This window comes from Rattus norvegicus, chromosome 5 (genome assembly GCF_021556685.1).
Source record: "Rattus norvegicus strain SHRSP/BbbUtx chromosome 5, alternate assembly SHRSP_T2T, whole genome shotgun sequence".
Lineage (NCBI taxonomy): Eukaryota > Metazoa > Chordata > Mammalia > Rodentia > Muridae > Rattus > Rattus norvegicus.
The window spans coordinates 102917505-102932572 of NC_141538.1; the positions used below are offsets into that span (position 1 = coordinate 102917505).

The window sequence follows — 15068 nt, forward strand, 5'->3', positions numbered from 1 at the left end:
TGAAAAAGGCAAACAAATTTAATGCTTGACATTTTAAAGACTTAAAGCTTATACATTTTACACATTTTCCAAAACTGATTATTTTTATAAACCTAACCTGTTACTTAAGTTTCTGAAAATCTCTAGACACCCATTAATTATTTTCTTACATTAGTTGAGCCCTTCAGATTTTCTAATTTAAGATTTATTCATTCATGATCATGTGTATGAGGCTTCTGCCCGCATCCTTGTATGTGTATGTACCACATTTGTACCTGGTACCCATGAAGGCCAAAGGAGGCTGTCAGATCCCCCACAACAGCAGCTACAGATAATTGGGAGCCACTAGGTAGGTGCTGGGAATTGAAAGGATCCTCTGCAAGAACAGCAAGTACTCTTAAATATTGACCATATATCCAGTCCCTGAGTTTTTAAATTACTATTTTCAATGAGAATAGATCATATAAACTGTTTTAAGCTCATGAGCTTTCCTTAACAGAAGACCTAGAATATAAATAAGTTTAAGAAATAAATTCTATTTGGGATTCACATAAAAAAGATAGACACATAGATAGATAGATAAATAGATAGATAGATAGATAGATAGATAGATAGATAGATAGACAGAAGACAGACAGACAGAGACACAGACAGATATACAGTCTTATCCATTACACTTTCTATACCTTCCTTCCCTCAACAAAGGACATTTTAAAGCATTTCCCAAAAGCCTGATAAATAGGCAGGAAAGGTCCTCTTTTGAATGTAAAGACTAAGAGACAGGAGGTGAAGGGAGTGTGATCCAGGGGTGGAGTACTTGCCAGCCATGCTTTCCCCAGTACTACAAGAAAAAATAAAATAAGTATGCAATTACTGTAAGAAAGAGAAAAATCTGGGGCCAGGTAACTGCAAAGAAACTAAAGTTATCCACCATAGAATGAAGTCTACTGAAAATAAAAAATAAATGGAAAATCAGATTCACAAATGGTTTATCTCCCAGAATTTGAGCCTGCTTTCTTTCAATTCTTGTTTCCAAGAGGTATTATAACCTACCAGCTTCTCACAAACACTGGCAAGTGCCTTCACAGGCAGTTCTACTCTTCTAGGAGAGTAAACACTTTCATCCTAGAAACTAACACACCTAGGAGCTGATAACACCCTCCTTCCCAACCTAGAAAGAAAAGCACTCGGCTCTGGCATCTAAGGACAGGAGGAAGACGCTGTGCTGCCATCTCCCTACCTGAAAGGGTGTGAGGGAAAGGCAGGCAAAGCCTCTCACTTCCCTCAGGACAAAGTGTAGGATCAAAGTCAATCTCAGACGCTGCACCAATGATGCACAGGAAGCATCAACTCCCAATGAGTCCAGGGACTCTGGGGTCTTCACTGCAGATCTCAGTAGTAAGAGGGTGCTGAGGCAGGGATGATACGCTCTGGCCAGCTGAACACACAACTCTAGAGTGGCATACAAGTTCCTACTGTACATAAGAAAAATGTAAAGGTACGAAGAATGAGCTCCAAAAATGCATATGGATAGAATCACCAAGGTCAATGTGACAATGGGGACTTCCCCACTGAAATTAGTGGTAACTTTTTACAATGTCATCTTCAAAAGAACTTTTATAAAAAGAACAGTGTACTATTACTTAGCCCAACAACATTCACTGTAGTAAGTGTTTTACAGAAGATTTAACTTCAAATCCAACATCAAGCCTCTTGTAGTTTCCTTATCTCACACTGACATTTGACTTCTTTCTGTTTGATAATGTCTACTTCACTATCAAGTCTGTCCAGAGCCCAACAGTACTCAAACCTTAGGGACACATAAGTTTTGAAACGGAAAACTCCACAGAACTCTAATTACATAGATGAGGGCAGCAACAGTGAGAATCACCTGAGAAGAAACTGTTATGAAAGCATTATTGCCACCTGTAAGAGCCATTGTCTGAGACTAAGCTTCCTAAGGACACCGTGAAAAGTCAGATAAGGCCAATCCATGACCAGCAAGGCAGTAACCAGCAGCCAACCTAGAAACCAGTGGTAAGTTAAGGCTGAGATCCAGAGCACAGAGGTGCCTTAAGAGGAGCTGTACGTCTGCACTGCTTGTCATCATCACAGGGAAGACATCAGAAGACACAATCCACAAGAGACACCTCAACTCTCAGCTGGAACCTCATAAGGATACAATTGAGGAGTAAGAACAAACTGAAACTAGTCCTTCGTGAAACTTAGCAACCAAACATCCTACAAAATACAAACATAGTAAGTATGATCTTCTAAAAAGAGTCACTAAACTAAGCCCAATTCAGTAGGAGAAAACATGTCATCTAACCCCGACTGGGTCAAGATGAGGATTCTTTTATCCTACACAGAAACAAAGAGTAAATCAAACACACCAACCACATCTCCCACAACTGGCCATACACCCTGTACTCAACAAAAATCAGGTATACCAGGGTACAGACTAATATCTGGTATGGACATCAAAATAACTTTAATTAAATGTTCAAGAAGGGACTAGAGAGATGGCTCAGTAGTTAAGAACACTGGCTGCTCTTGCAGAGAACCTGGGGTGTGAACCCAGCACCTACATAGTGGCATACGACCATCCCCAGCTCCATTTCCAGACACCCTTCACCTTCTTTCCTCCATGTGCGCCAGACATGCATGTGTAGTCCAAACAATCATGCACATGAAATAAAATAAACAAATCTTTAAGATAGTAAGAAATGGTATTAAGATGTTCAAGAAAAATGGCAAATGAAGAATTTCCCTAGAAAAGTGTTCTATTAGAAACAGTATCAAGTGGGAATTCTAAAAGGGTACCATGCCACAGAACTAAAAACTCAACAGAGTGGAGCAGAAAAGCTACCATAAATCAGAAGAGAGATCAGTAGAAAAATGATTGAACTGCGGGGTATGCAAAAAAAAATAAATAAATAAAAAAGACCACAAAGACAGGAAGTGCAAAAACCTCATACATAATTATATCCTGAACTATGCAAAAAGGTCACAGCATATTTAGAGTGGGACAGAAATTTTATAATGTAAGAATTTCATCACACAGGTTGAAGAAGTTACACTAAATTTTCAACAGAAAAATGCAAAGAAATACTGAAGCATATTACAGAATTAGAGAATAACAACTGAATGAGAATTTTAAAAATCATAAAAGTGGTCATTAAAAGATACATTGTGTTGATGAAATAGACCAACAGCTGACTTTATAGTGAAACTATAGAAACCAAAAGACAATGGAAAATACTTTTAACTGAAAGCAAATATTCATCTATAATCCTGTGATAAGCAATAAATTTTTCAAACTTGAAGAAATGACGATACTTTCAGGCTTATAACTGGGATAATCTGCTCCAGGAAGGCTGAAATGAAGTAGTTCATACTGAGATTCACTATGGCAGACTCATGCCAACCCTCCTGTCTCAGACTCCCAAGTTTGGAATCACAGAATAAACTGCCACCCCTAATTCAGAAAATGTGTTCTAAATAGGACATGCCCAGAGACTCCTCAATGGCAAGCAACATGGTCTTGGAAAAGTCACTTTTAGGTTTCCATTTCATTCCTTCTAAAATGAAGGTGAGCGAAGAAAAAGAAAATGGCAAACTAGGAAGCCATCCACTTACTGCCAAGACACTTGAAAGCTAAGGCTCAAAGAGCACTGCCTGCTCAACATTATTAGGCATACGCAACAGTTATATTTCTAGAATTACTTGTACCAAAATGCCTTTAATATAGTTAATAACATCTGATTGTTGTGGTTTGCCCTGAAGTTACCTGTTTTTGATGCAATTCCACTGCCCCAAGGACAGCTGCCTAGTCATGTACTCAGGAATCAGGTGACTTCACCAGAACCTTCTCCCCACTGAATTTGTACAGGTGAGGGGCAAGTACAGGATAGAAGGAGGCCTGTCATTGGAGAAGGAAGGATGGGCGGGAGAGAAGTTTGAAGGAAGAGGAGGAGACTAGGACAGAAGGAGGAGAGAGGAGGGGAGAAGCTATGGCAGGACAATGGAGGCTGACTTAAAGATCTTGCTCTGGGTATTTACAGGTTGTTATTAATGTTTTCAAGGGATGAATGGTACCGGGCTTTGTATGTTTAAGTGGGCAATTATATCTTAGCAATTGGATCTAAGATTATTGTGTTGTGTGTTCTTTTATGTGAGAGTTTGAGTGTAGGAAAGTGTGCGGTGGCTGGAGACCCTGGGCCACCGCGGTGAATTTGGGATGTGTTTCCGCCCAGATATCTAGCAGATATCTTGGGGCACCACGGTACTGCTTTTAGCAAGGTAAAAGACAGCCATACTTTTTTTATTTTTATATTTTTACAACAACATCTGATCACTTCATTGACACTTATTAATACTAAGATATTATTACTATTTTAAAATCCTGCATTAGTCTTGTCTGAGTTTCCAAAACCCAGCTTTGCTTATTTTCTCCCCAGGATTTTTAATCTTTTGATATACTTTTAACTGTTAATCTTCCAACATTTAGTATATATGTAAAAAAACACAGTACATGTATGAAAACATATTCAAATACCACCTATAATCAGATCTCTACTTCCTCTAATCCTTCCTCTAAATGGCATTAATTTACCCATTGTTCCTATCTTTCCTATTATGTGTGCATGTATGTCAATGTGTGTGCAAGTCCCTGTCCATGTTATAAAAGGCAACCTCAGGTATTGTTGGCAAGGGCATACAGTGCAGGGACCCTCAGTGGTCTGAAGCCTACCAATGAGGCTAGAGCACTAGTCATGAATCCAGGGCTCCTCCTGTCCAGCTCCCTGGCACTGGGATTACAGGTACATACCACCTCCATAGGGCATGAGCACTTTGCTCACACTAAGCCATCTCCCCATCTCTCTAAAGAAAAACAGTCTTACAATTTCAAATTTATAAATCTTCCATATAAGTATTATTGTGCCATTCTTATTTGTTATTGGAACTTCTTTTGAATGTCACCAAACCCTCTGTAATACTGTTCAATGGTTTATATTTTTTTCTTAAAAATAAACTAAAAAAAATATTCTCTGCTTTTGAGAGTTTACATGAAACCAAATGTAACATAAGCTAAACATATGCTATTTGCTATATATATTATCTTTTTTTCTCAGTTGTTCTAGTTTTTTGATATGAGGTCTTATGGAACTCCAGGTTAGCCTCAAACTTGCTATGTAGCTGAGGCTGACCCTGACTGCTAAAACTCTTGCAATCAGCCAGCCTCCAAAGTTCTAGGATCACAAACACAACCACCTGCTTGGCTGAATATATTAACATATTTAGTTTCATTATTATTCAAGCTTTCAGAAAATGAAATTACAAAGCAGAGGGGTTAAACAACCTATTAATGGTTATACATGCAATAAAAGAAAGTAAGAAGTTTAATCTAGGATATCTGCTTTCAAAAGGACCTCTTGACTACCATGGTAAACTTAATATTGACAGCCAGGTATTTAGTATTTTTAAGTTTTGCTAGTCACACAGTCTGTCACCACCACTCAATTTTGTTGGAGCACAAAAGTAGTCACAGACTATGCATGGAAAAATGAAAATAGCTTTTTTTGTCCCTCCAGTAAAACTGATTAACAAAATCTAAATATAGAAATTCATTAAACCCCAGGCAGAAGCTGCTGACCCAGCCCTGAAAGGGGGTCTCTCTTCTTGATCTTTCTCTCCTCTGACACCTCTCACATCTTTTCTCTCACACTTTAAAAAACTATGACCTTAACCCTACGTAACCATATTAAAACACTTCTTGTGAGGTTCAATTTTCACACAATTTTCTTGGATGACTCACATGTTCTAATTAACATCAATTATGCCACAAATTAACCTTAAGCAAGATGAAACATTTCTAAAACTCTAATAGAAACAGGCACTGTATTTTCAGTGTGAAAATGACAAACACATTTGAAATCTTTTCTGAAGGCTGAGACAGGAAGGCTACAAATTCAAGGCTGTCTTGGCAATAGAGTAAGAGGAGGCCAATGTGAGACCCTGTCTGAAAACTAAAAAGTGGGCAAGGGATACAGCTCGATGCAAGGCTAGCATACTAAGGATCTAAGTTTAATGATTAGTACCAATAAGAAGCAAAATTCTCATTTGGTTTTATTCAGTTATTGGATCCAGTTTTGATGATGTACACCATATTTAATAATCACAATCCAATTACTTTCAAGACAGAGCTCCACTGAGGTTGCCACACAGAACAGCCAGGTCTCAGAACAATCATGCGCACCAAAGTAACCACATATAGACAGAACTAAGACTCCCATCACTTATATCCCACAGCTTAACCACACACTCATGGCATTTCAAATGCAAAGGCATAAACTGTGTAAATAGTAACGAAAAATACCCACCTCCATCAGTTCTGCTTTTTCTTTTATCCTGTATCTCTGTATTTGTTCTTTCTCCCTCCCCCGGAACCCCCTCTGTCTCACACACACACACACACACACACACACACACACACACACACAGAGAGAGAGAGAGAGAGAGAGAGAGAGAGAGAGAGAGAGAGAGAAAGGATTTTCTTTAAAAAACAAACAAACAAACAAACAAAAAAACAAGGCCCAAACAAAGTGGACAACTAGCATACAATTGAGTTTACCCAGCTCTGTCACTAAAGCAGTTGGGTAATCACCCTCCCCTTCTAGGCAGTGATTCTCTCACCCCACTGTCCTCCACTGTCTCTTGTGAATACTGGAAACACTATGAGAAGGCCATGGTACAGTGTCAGCAGAGTCAGGAACCAAAGGCTCTGGGGCTGCTGGCCTCCTCCTCACCATTGAGACAAGTCAGAGCACTGCTCAAATGACCTATACCTAAAAGTAATGGGTTCCCAAACTGTGGGTCATGACCCCATTGGGAGAGGCGTCAAACAATCCTTCCAAGAGGGTCACCTAAGAGCACCAGAAAACACAGATATTTCCATTATGAGAGTAGCAAAATAACAGTTAGAAAGTAACCAAAAACAAATTTATAGTTGGAGGTCACCACAACATGAGAAAATTATCAAAGGGCCACAGCATTAGGAAGTTGTGAACCACTGCTCTAGAATATTCTACAAACCCATCTTACTGTTAGGGAGAGCTGGAGGCAGAAGGCCAGGTATGGTGGCACATGCCTATTATCTCAGCACTCAGGAGAAATGAGCAGGGAGGCAAAAAGTTCATGGCTACCTTAGGCTACAGGCCAAGACCTAGGCATAAAATACAACAGAAAAGAAAGAGTCCTCCTCTCAAATGTTGACTATTCTTTGAGAACCTTTAAAAATTTAACTAATTTTCCACACTCCAGGGCCAACGTATGCTCAGGCATAGCCGATCAACATGAAACAGGCTCTCTATTTTATGTCCTCTCTTTTGGTTACGGTTTGGTGGCTTTTGTCTTTTTGGTTTTTGTTTTGTAGGCTTGGTGGTTTTGCTTTTTGTTTTTGGAGGGGGAGGAGAAGAGAAGAGGATGAATTTTGGTGGGAAGAAGAATGTGGGAGAAGCAGGAGGAGAAAAAAGAATATGCAAAATAAATTGTATAAAAATTTTTTTAAAACCCAAGATTTTTATACTTCTCCTTTGTTTTCATTATGTTACTTTTAAACTCCTATACTTTAAGACTCCTATACTGAAAGAGCTCATATTTTGTATTCTGAAGAAATCTACTCAACACAAATGCACATAAAGAGACTCTCACACCACTCAAACCCGGTCAGTGTAGTGTACACTGTCTGCTATGTTTGCCTGCTCTCAAGGAGCTACCATGTTCACAGGCATGTGTCACGGCACTCTAACAACAGTGGAGATAAACATGTCTTACCAAATTACGTGTTTTCAGTGGCAGGAAATAATAATAATGGCAGAAAGAGAACATCAGAGCGTAGCAGGTAAGCAGCTCAGTGTAGAAGCACAACTGCAGAAAAAGCCAGTGGTTGTCCTCACCCACACAGTTGTTTATCCTACAGGGAAAATGACAAAGAAACATGCAAGTTTTAGTAAGATGCTCACATCAGGATCATGAAGGTAAGTCTCACCTAAACCTAATGTCCAACTACTTAGAGATACACACTTTAACATCCTTCTCCTTCACCAAGGAGGCCAGCCAGAGACTGCGCTCCTCTAGCTCACAGTAGCCCAGTGCCTCATCCAACTGACACAGGAAGATGCATAATGGATTCAGGTCACGGCCTGAGGGTGTTCAGTTAGAAGAGACAGACAGAGGTCAAGGAGACGCTTTCTGTGGCGCCCCTGCCTTCCTTGCATGTTAGCTAAGAAGAGCAATTTGAACACTTAGAGGAAAACAGCTCAAACCTGCTCCTGGGCAGAACTGCGAGGCACATCCTTTTATTTTTACATGATTACTTTATGAAATATCTACCCTTGGCTGCTGAGACTAAAAATGCATTCAAAACCACTTACGGGCACTTGCTGTCAAAACAACAGGAAAGTCTTAACTATAAGAATGATAATCTATAATCATAAATCATCAAAGTTCGTTTAAAATGAGTACCCTATTTTATAAAATGGGTATTTTAAGGTGCCATTAAAATTTCAATATAAAATTATTTTTCTCAATTATATGAATATTTCCTTCAAAATAGAACTATACTATCACTAAAGAAAGGAGAAAATGCATATCTGTACATATGGCAAGTTCAACTTGTAGCTTAACTTGTTACTTTTAGGATGTACTGTTTTATGTTATTTTTTTAAAAAATCAAAAATAGGACTGAGCTGGAATGCTGGTGGAGGTAAATAGGACAATTGTAAGCCGTGTTACCTACAAGAGAGACTCTGAGAGAAGTGTGCTCACACGAGCCTCAAAACTCTGCTCCTGCCTCTCCTCTGGCTCCAGAACAGCACGGCACTTGTCTTTGCTCAGAGACAGCATCTAACCCTGACAGGCTGAGAGCCCTCACTTAGCGTGTGGGTGCCTGAGCTTAAAATATTAAAAAAAAAAAAAAAAAACCAATCAGAGAGAAAACCAAAGGCCTTGAGGCAGCCGAGAGCTGCTGGCCACCAGATGAGATCTGAAGCTGGGCTCTAAAGTTAAAGTGGTGCACTCTGTTATAACCTAAGGACCCCCTGCTTTACGCTAACACCAAGTACTGCCCTCCCTGGGACCTCGGCAGCACTCTGCTAGAAGATTCAGTCTAACCTAGACCAGGCCACCTTCCTCACTAAGCTCCCACCAATACCCTGAAACAGACCCTGAAAGCCAGAAGCCTAGGAACAGAAATGTCTCAACACTACACTTCAAGTTAAAGGGAGATTCATGTCCTCACCAACAACCTAGTCTCTAACTCTTAAACATGTATCACTAGTACTAACAGACACATTGCCCAGGTGATTTTTTTAATTATGGTATTCTTTTGTAAGGAAGCAGCAACACTCAGCTGTACCCTAAATGTTTATTATCTTTTTAGCTGATTATGAAACTAATACAGAAGAAAATGCTATGAATTTTCAGTGTGAGAACTAATTACCTGCAGATTTCACATAGTATTTTTCATATGCTATTATTGTGACTGTAAGTACCACTGAGGTTTAAAAAAATTTTGGAAAATTATCTATTTAAAATATAAGGTACATTTTTTTTATACTGTATGGCATAGTATATAGTATCTTATAGTAGATTTAGACAATTAAAAAACCTGAAGTACTTTTATTAAATTGCTCTTCTGTTTTTCTGGTCTCTAGATATCTATGTAAATAAACAGTTTATAGTTAAAAACATTCCAACTAAAAATTTAGATTAACAATGTTATCAAAATGAGTTATGATACACAAGGGAAGTAAAATTGACTATCACCGTTAGACAAAGGTAAACTATCTTCTTTGGCCAACTGCAGGTAAATGGACATAAGATAAAGGAGGCTATTATACAATTAACTTCGTGTGTGTGTGTGTGTGTGTGTGTGTGTGTGTTTGTGCATGCGTGTATAAGCAGATATATATATTTATAAATTGTATGTTATACCAATTTAAATATTCAAACCTAAAAATTCAATGTTAGATAAGCAGAATTTACTATAATATCTTGCTCAAAGTTTTTTGTGACAGCTTTGAAATTAAGTACAATAGATTTCTCAGAGCATTTTTTAAATCTGTTTTTTAACAGAATGACTTTAAACATTACAACAGAGCCCCCTATTGACCAAAACTATTGGCAGTTCTACAGAAAGTTAATTAGCATAAACCCAGCATGTACAGAATGTCACCAGCCACAGAAAACACTAAAAAGGAGTAGAAGGGAGTTATCAGCAAATCTGAAAATGTTGTTCTTCACCTGAGTACGGAAAGAGGAACCTAAGCAGTGGACATTGTGGCTTTTCTCACCAACAAGAGAAACAGCTGTGAGGCAGGTGCTTTCACACACCTGAGCTTGCCAGATACTCTGCATCTGAGTCTCATTGGATGTAAGCACCTTCGCCCTTCTGTGTATTTGGGTATGTGTTAATTCTGTTCAATTTTTTTCTGCTCAAAGTTTTTGTTCAAATGTTTTCTTGGTAGCAGGGATAATATCTCTATAATTTACTCTGGGTTTTGCAAAAGTCATTTTTATTGAAAGAATGTTTAATGGAGTAACTTTAATGTAATTTTTGCTTAAAGCTGGCAGGTTCTCAGACTGTCTTTTCCTTAACTAGTCCTCCTGCTGCAGCTCTTGAGTGCTGGAACTATAGATGTACACAACACACTCACATGCTGTAGGATGCTTTCACCAGCAATTCTATTGCTATCTGCAAGCGGTGACAATTGTCTACTTACCAGGGACAGTGGTGGTCCATCCTCCTCACGCAGTGGCCACAGCGGCTGCAGTGATGGGAGCGCTTCGGCCTCATCAAGTTACACTTGTTGCACAGCTCCCACAGCTCCCGCTCTGTGAAGGAGAGAGATCCACTCAGGAAGAGGGCACATGAGGGAGGCTGGGCCTCGGCAACTGCTACTGAATCCCACAGGGATCTTCAACTTACTTCACCGAGACATTTCTTTCTGCTGAGTCTCTAACACAAGCAAGCCACTCTGCCATAAATGCTGTGTGTTCTGCTTTATACATTTCTATCTTAACACAACAAAAATAAGATACCACTGTTTCAAAGTACATGACAGAAAGCACAGTTCTGAAAACATCATAAGAATGTAAGTGATATCTTATAAAACTCTAAGCCTACCCAAAATATTAGAAGAATTTTATGTAAATCAATTAATTTATACAAATTATATTATTTTAAAGAACTAAAGAAGAAATAATACTGAGTCTTAGTTTCAGTAGATAAATGAGTTGAAACCAATCCTATATTCCCCTAAAGCATTTTATTTTTTAATATTAATGAATTAATTTGGGCATGTGTTTTAGAAGAAGACTAGAGGTCAGATTGGGTTTAGAAGGCATCTATCCAGTAAAGACGCAAAGGTTAGAAAAATCGTTAGTATTTAATGAAAATAAAAAGATGAGTTTTGTTTTTAATGAGACAGGGTCTGGATACTACATAGCCCAGTTGGCTTTGAACTGCCAGCATTCCTGCTACAGCTAACCCAGCGCTAGGATCAGCTTTAGCCCATTACCCAGGTAGCAACTGCCTCTGCTCTAGCAAACGGTCTACAACTAAAGGCTTGCAGAAGAGAAAGGTATGTTTCCTCACAAATTGTTCCAACCACATCCATAAAAACTATTAATTCATCCTCCAAGATAAAATAACTGTTTCCTTATATGAGATGCATATTCTTTACAGTTTTTAAAATAAAATTTTACCATTATAAAGTCCTCAAATGTCAGCACTCCTGCTTGTGCCACCCTCATAATCTAAAGGAGACGGACAGACAGGGCGGCTTCACGATGAGGACTGTCATATGAAGTGACTGTCATATGACTAGTGACTGCTCCAATATGAAGGTTAAACTTTTAAAAAACATTCTCAATCTTTTTAAAAGAAGACGACAATAATGTTCAGTTTTCTGGAAAAAAATCTCCTTTTTAAATTCTACCATTTTAGTCTAATGGCTATAGCTTAGCACACTCCAATCTGACTTAGGAAAACGTGAGGAAAACATTCTGTTATAGATATTTTTAAGAAAACTGGTAAATAAAACTAAAATCTGCATCAAATTAACTATTGTTCAAAACATCTCTCATAGTTCCTTTTATAATGGAAACACACCATGAGAGAAACAATATTGGAATCCAGTTTAAACACTTCAAGGCAGCCTTACTACTGCAAGCAAGATGGAAACTCTGTATAATGGCCCCAGCACACCATTTTTTTGATGAATTAGCATGCAACCATCTAGAGATAATCAATGCTTTCTTCCATGCACAGCAGCCTGTATCTTGGGGGAGAGAACACCCAGTTATAGAGAAGGAATCTATAGCTCGGCTATGTGACAGGGCTTTTAACTTATCACACTTGTAACCCTTTTCACCAGAGATTTTTATGATCCTAGCTATACAGATAAGTTTACAAATCAAACATTACTGATGAACCACAAATCATTTTAAAACAGTTATTTAGTTCACACGTGATTTTGACATTTAAAGAACTTCATGCCATAATACTTGTGTTTGCTTGTTTTTACACAAAGAAATCTTTGATGAATATTTGATAATGCAAAAGAGAAAGCTTTTAAATATATTGCAGAGTTGACTGATGTTTGATTTTAAATCTTCAGGGCTGAGAACAGTGTGCATAAATACTATACAAAATAGCATAAAAACATCTACAGCCATGTCAGAAATTGTTGAGAATTCTGCCATAATACTGAAGCAAACAGAATCTAACAATTTTTTAAATAAAATTCCAGTCAGAAATTTAGGCAAAATAATTTTTTTTTCTTGAGACACATCTTGATATATAACCCTGAGTTGCCCAAAACTCACTATGCAGACCAGACTGGCCTTGACTTTGTGGCAGATAACTCTGCTTCTGCCTCCTGAGTTCCTGTATTACAGACTTGTACCTCCTCACCCAGCTCTTCAGTCAGCAATATTTACATTCCAGTAAGATGAATATCGTAGGAAAATATTAAGTCCTTGTCTTCTTTATAGTATTGTTTCCTCATAGAAGAAAACGCATAAGAAAACTTTTATGTACAATAAAAAACTAAAATTAATATATTAATATATATTAATTATGTAATGATTATGAGCCTGGGTGTTTCAGGTGGCATTTATAACACACACACACACACACACACACACACACACACGGGAATCACTGCATTCAGAATTCAGTGATGTCCCCACCACTCAGTAGAGTGGTGCTACTATAAGTGCAGAATTGTCATTCGTTTGATTTAGAATTAAGTTTTGCATCTCAGTAATCTTTCACTATAGTTTAAGTTTTCATGCCCCCCACATTCAGTTACAGGACCCACAGTGTAAGAAGCTGGGGCCCAGGCTAGTAGACTACAGGGTAGTCAAGTCCACCCCATTTTTGTAACCCAAGATCTCTGATGCAGTGTTACAAAGCAGAATCTCCTGTTTTAAAGACTATTAGAGAAAGGACTAAAGGAGCTGAAGAAGCTTGCAACCCCATAAAAACAACAATGCCAACCAACCAGAGCTCCCAGGGACTAAACCACTACCCAAAGGGTACACATGGACTGACCCATGGCTCCAGCTGCATATGTAGCAGAGGAAGGCACCAATGGAAGGAGAAGGGGTCCTGCCAAGGTTGGATCCCCAGTGTAAGGGAATGTGGGGGAGGAGGTGCGGGGGGGATGGCTGGGGAGGAAAATAGCCTTATAGAAGAAGGGGAGGGGGATGGAAAGGGGGCTTATGTCCGGGAAACCGTGAAAGGGAATAATGGTTGAAAGTAAATAAAAAATATCCAATAAAAGGGGTGAAAAAGACTTATTACATTCTGTCAATGGTGGTCAGAGTATCCTAAAGCAGACTGTGGAGATGGCCACACAATGAACTAGATATTTTCAATGAATGAACTATATGACAGATGAATTACCCTCAACAAAGCAAACTTTTAAGAGCTCAAATAAGGTTCCATAAAATTAGAAAATGACAGTGATATTTCTAAATTAGAGTACTGTTTTATACTTGTTATTTCAAATACATATTTGAATAATTTTAATGATATAAATGTATAACAATTTCATTTAATTAGATCTACATACTCAAAGGTTTTCCCTTTTCAAGGGAAAAACAAAATACTCCCTTGTGTTTAACCTTGCCTCATATTTAATGGATCACATGCATGTTAAAGGCATTTTTAAAAGAAAGGAAGGAAAGGAAGGAAGGAAGGAAGGAAGGAAGGAAGGAAGGAAGGAAGGAAGGGGGAAGGAAGGAAGGAAGGAAGAGCAAGCCAACAGCAAGATGTAAGGCAGACAGAATCAGCTAGAAGCTTGCAGGCTAGCTAGCCTAGAATACTCCATGCAGCTGCAGAAAAAGGACACTCGAGACAATGTCTCTGGACTGTGAGGTCACCTGCACATTAATGGAGTACACTTTTATGTAGATACACACACACACACACACACACAAATCTGTGAAAAATATATTATTTGCTTAGTGTTCAATATTTCTATGTCTCATTACTTGCTGATTTATTTATTTATTTATTAGTTTGGGGTTTTTTTTCCCCACTGTTAAGAGTTTGAATTCAAAGCTTTATTGGTAGTGGGTTAGTTAATTTGTTTGTTGTTTGTTTGGATGGGTGGCTCTTGGAGAGACAGAGTGTGTCACCATGTACTATAGGCCAGGCTCAAGTTCAAGATCTTACTGAAGTAGAATTAGTTTTTTAATAGTAAAATCTCTTACAAATATCGAGATTCCCGGTTCCTCATGTTTGAGTGAGGTTTGAACCCAAAGGTCTATGTAGAAAGAGTTTGGTTGTGAAGAACTGGAACGGGGCTATCCTAAAAGCTGTCGCCTGTATCCCTCTTGAAGATCCAGCTTCCTGTTGAGAAATGTGAGTACTCATTCCTGGGCCCTGTACCTCCAGACCAGGAGCTAAATTAAATGAGTCTCTTTTCTCCATCAGTACCCTGTCTTGGTAGTTTTATTATGGTGACACAAAAGTAGCACAAAAAGTGGGTTCTTCAGATAGGACTGTTACACTA

At 38.5% G+C, this 15068-nt stretch overlaps 1 protein-coding gene across 8 annotated transcripts in view; it reads right to left on the reverse strand.

The window, feature by feature from the left end:
• Zdhhc21 (zDHHC palmitoyltransferase 21) overlaps positions 1–15068 on the reverse strand; it is a 59175-nt gene that overhangs the window by 25632 nt on the left and 18475 nt on the right. For all 8 annotated transcript variants that reach the window (NM_001436682.1, NM_001039009.2, NM_001436681.1 and 5 more), the window contains 2 exon segments: positions 7816–7954; positions 10764–10875. In NM_001436682.1, coding sequence (NP_001423611.1) covers positions 7816–7954; positions 10764–10837 — 213 coding nt within the window. In that variant the 5' untranslated portion in view covers positions 10838–10875.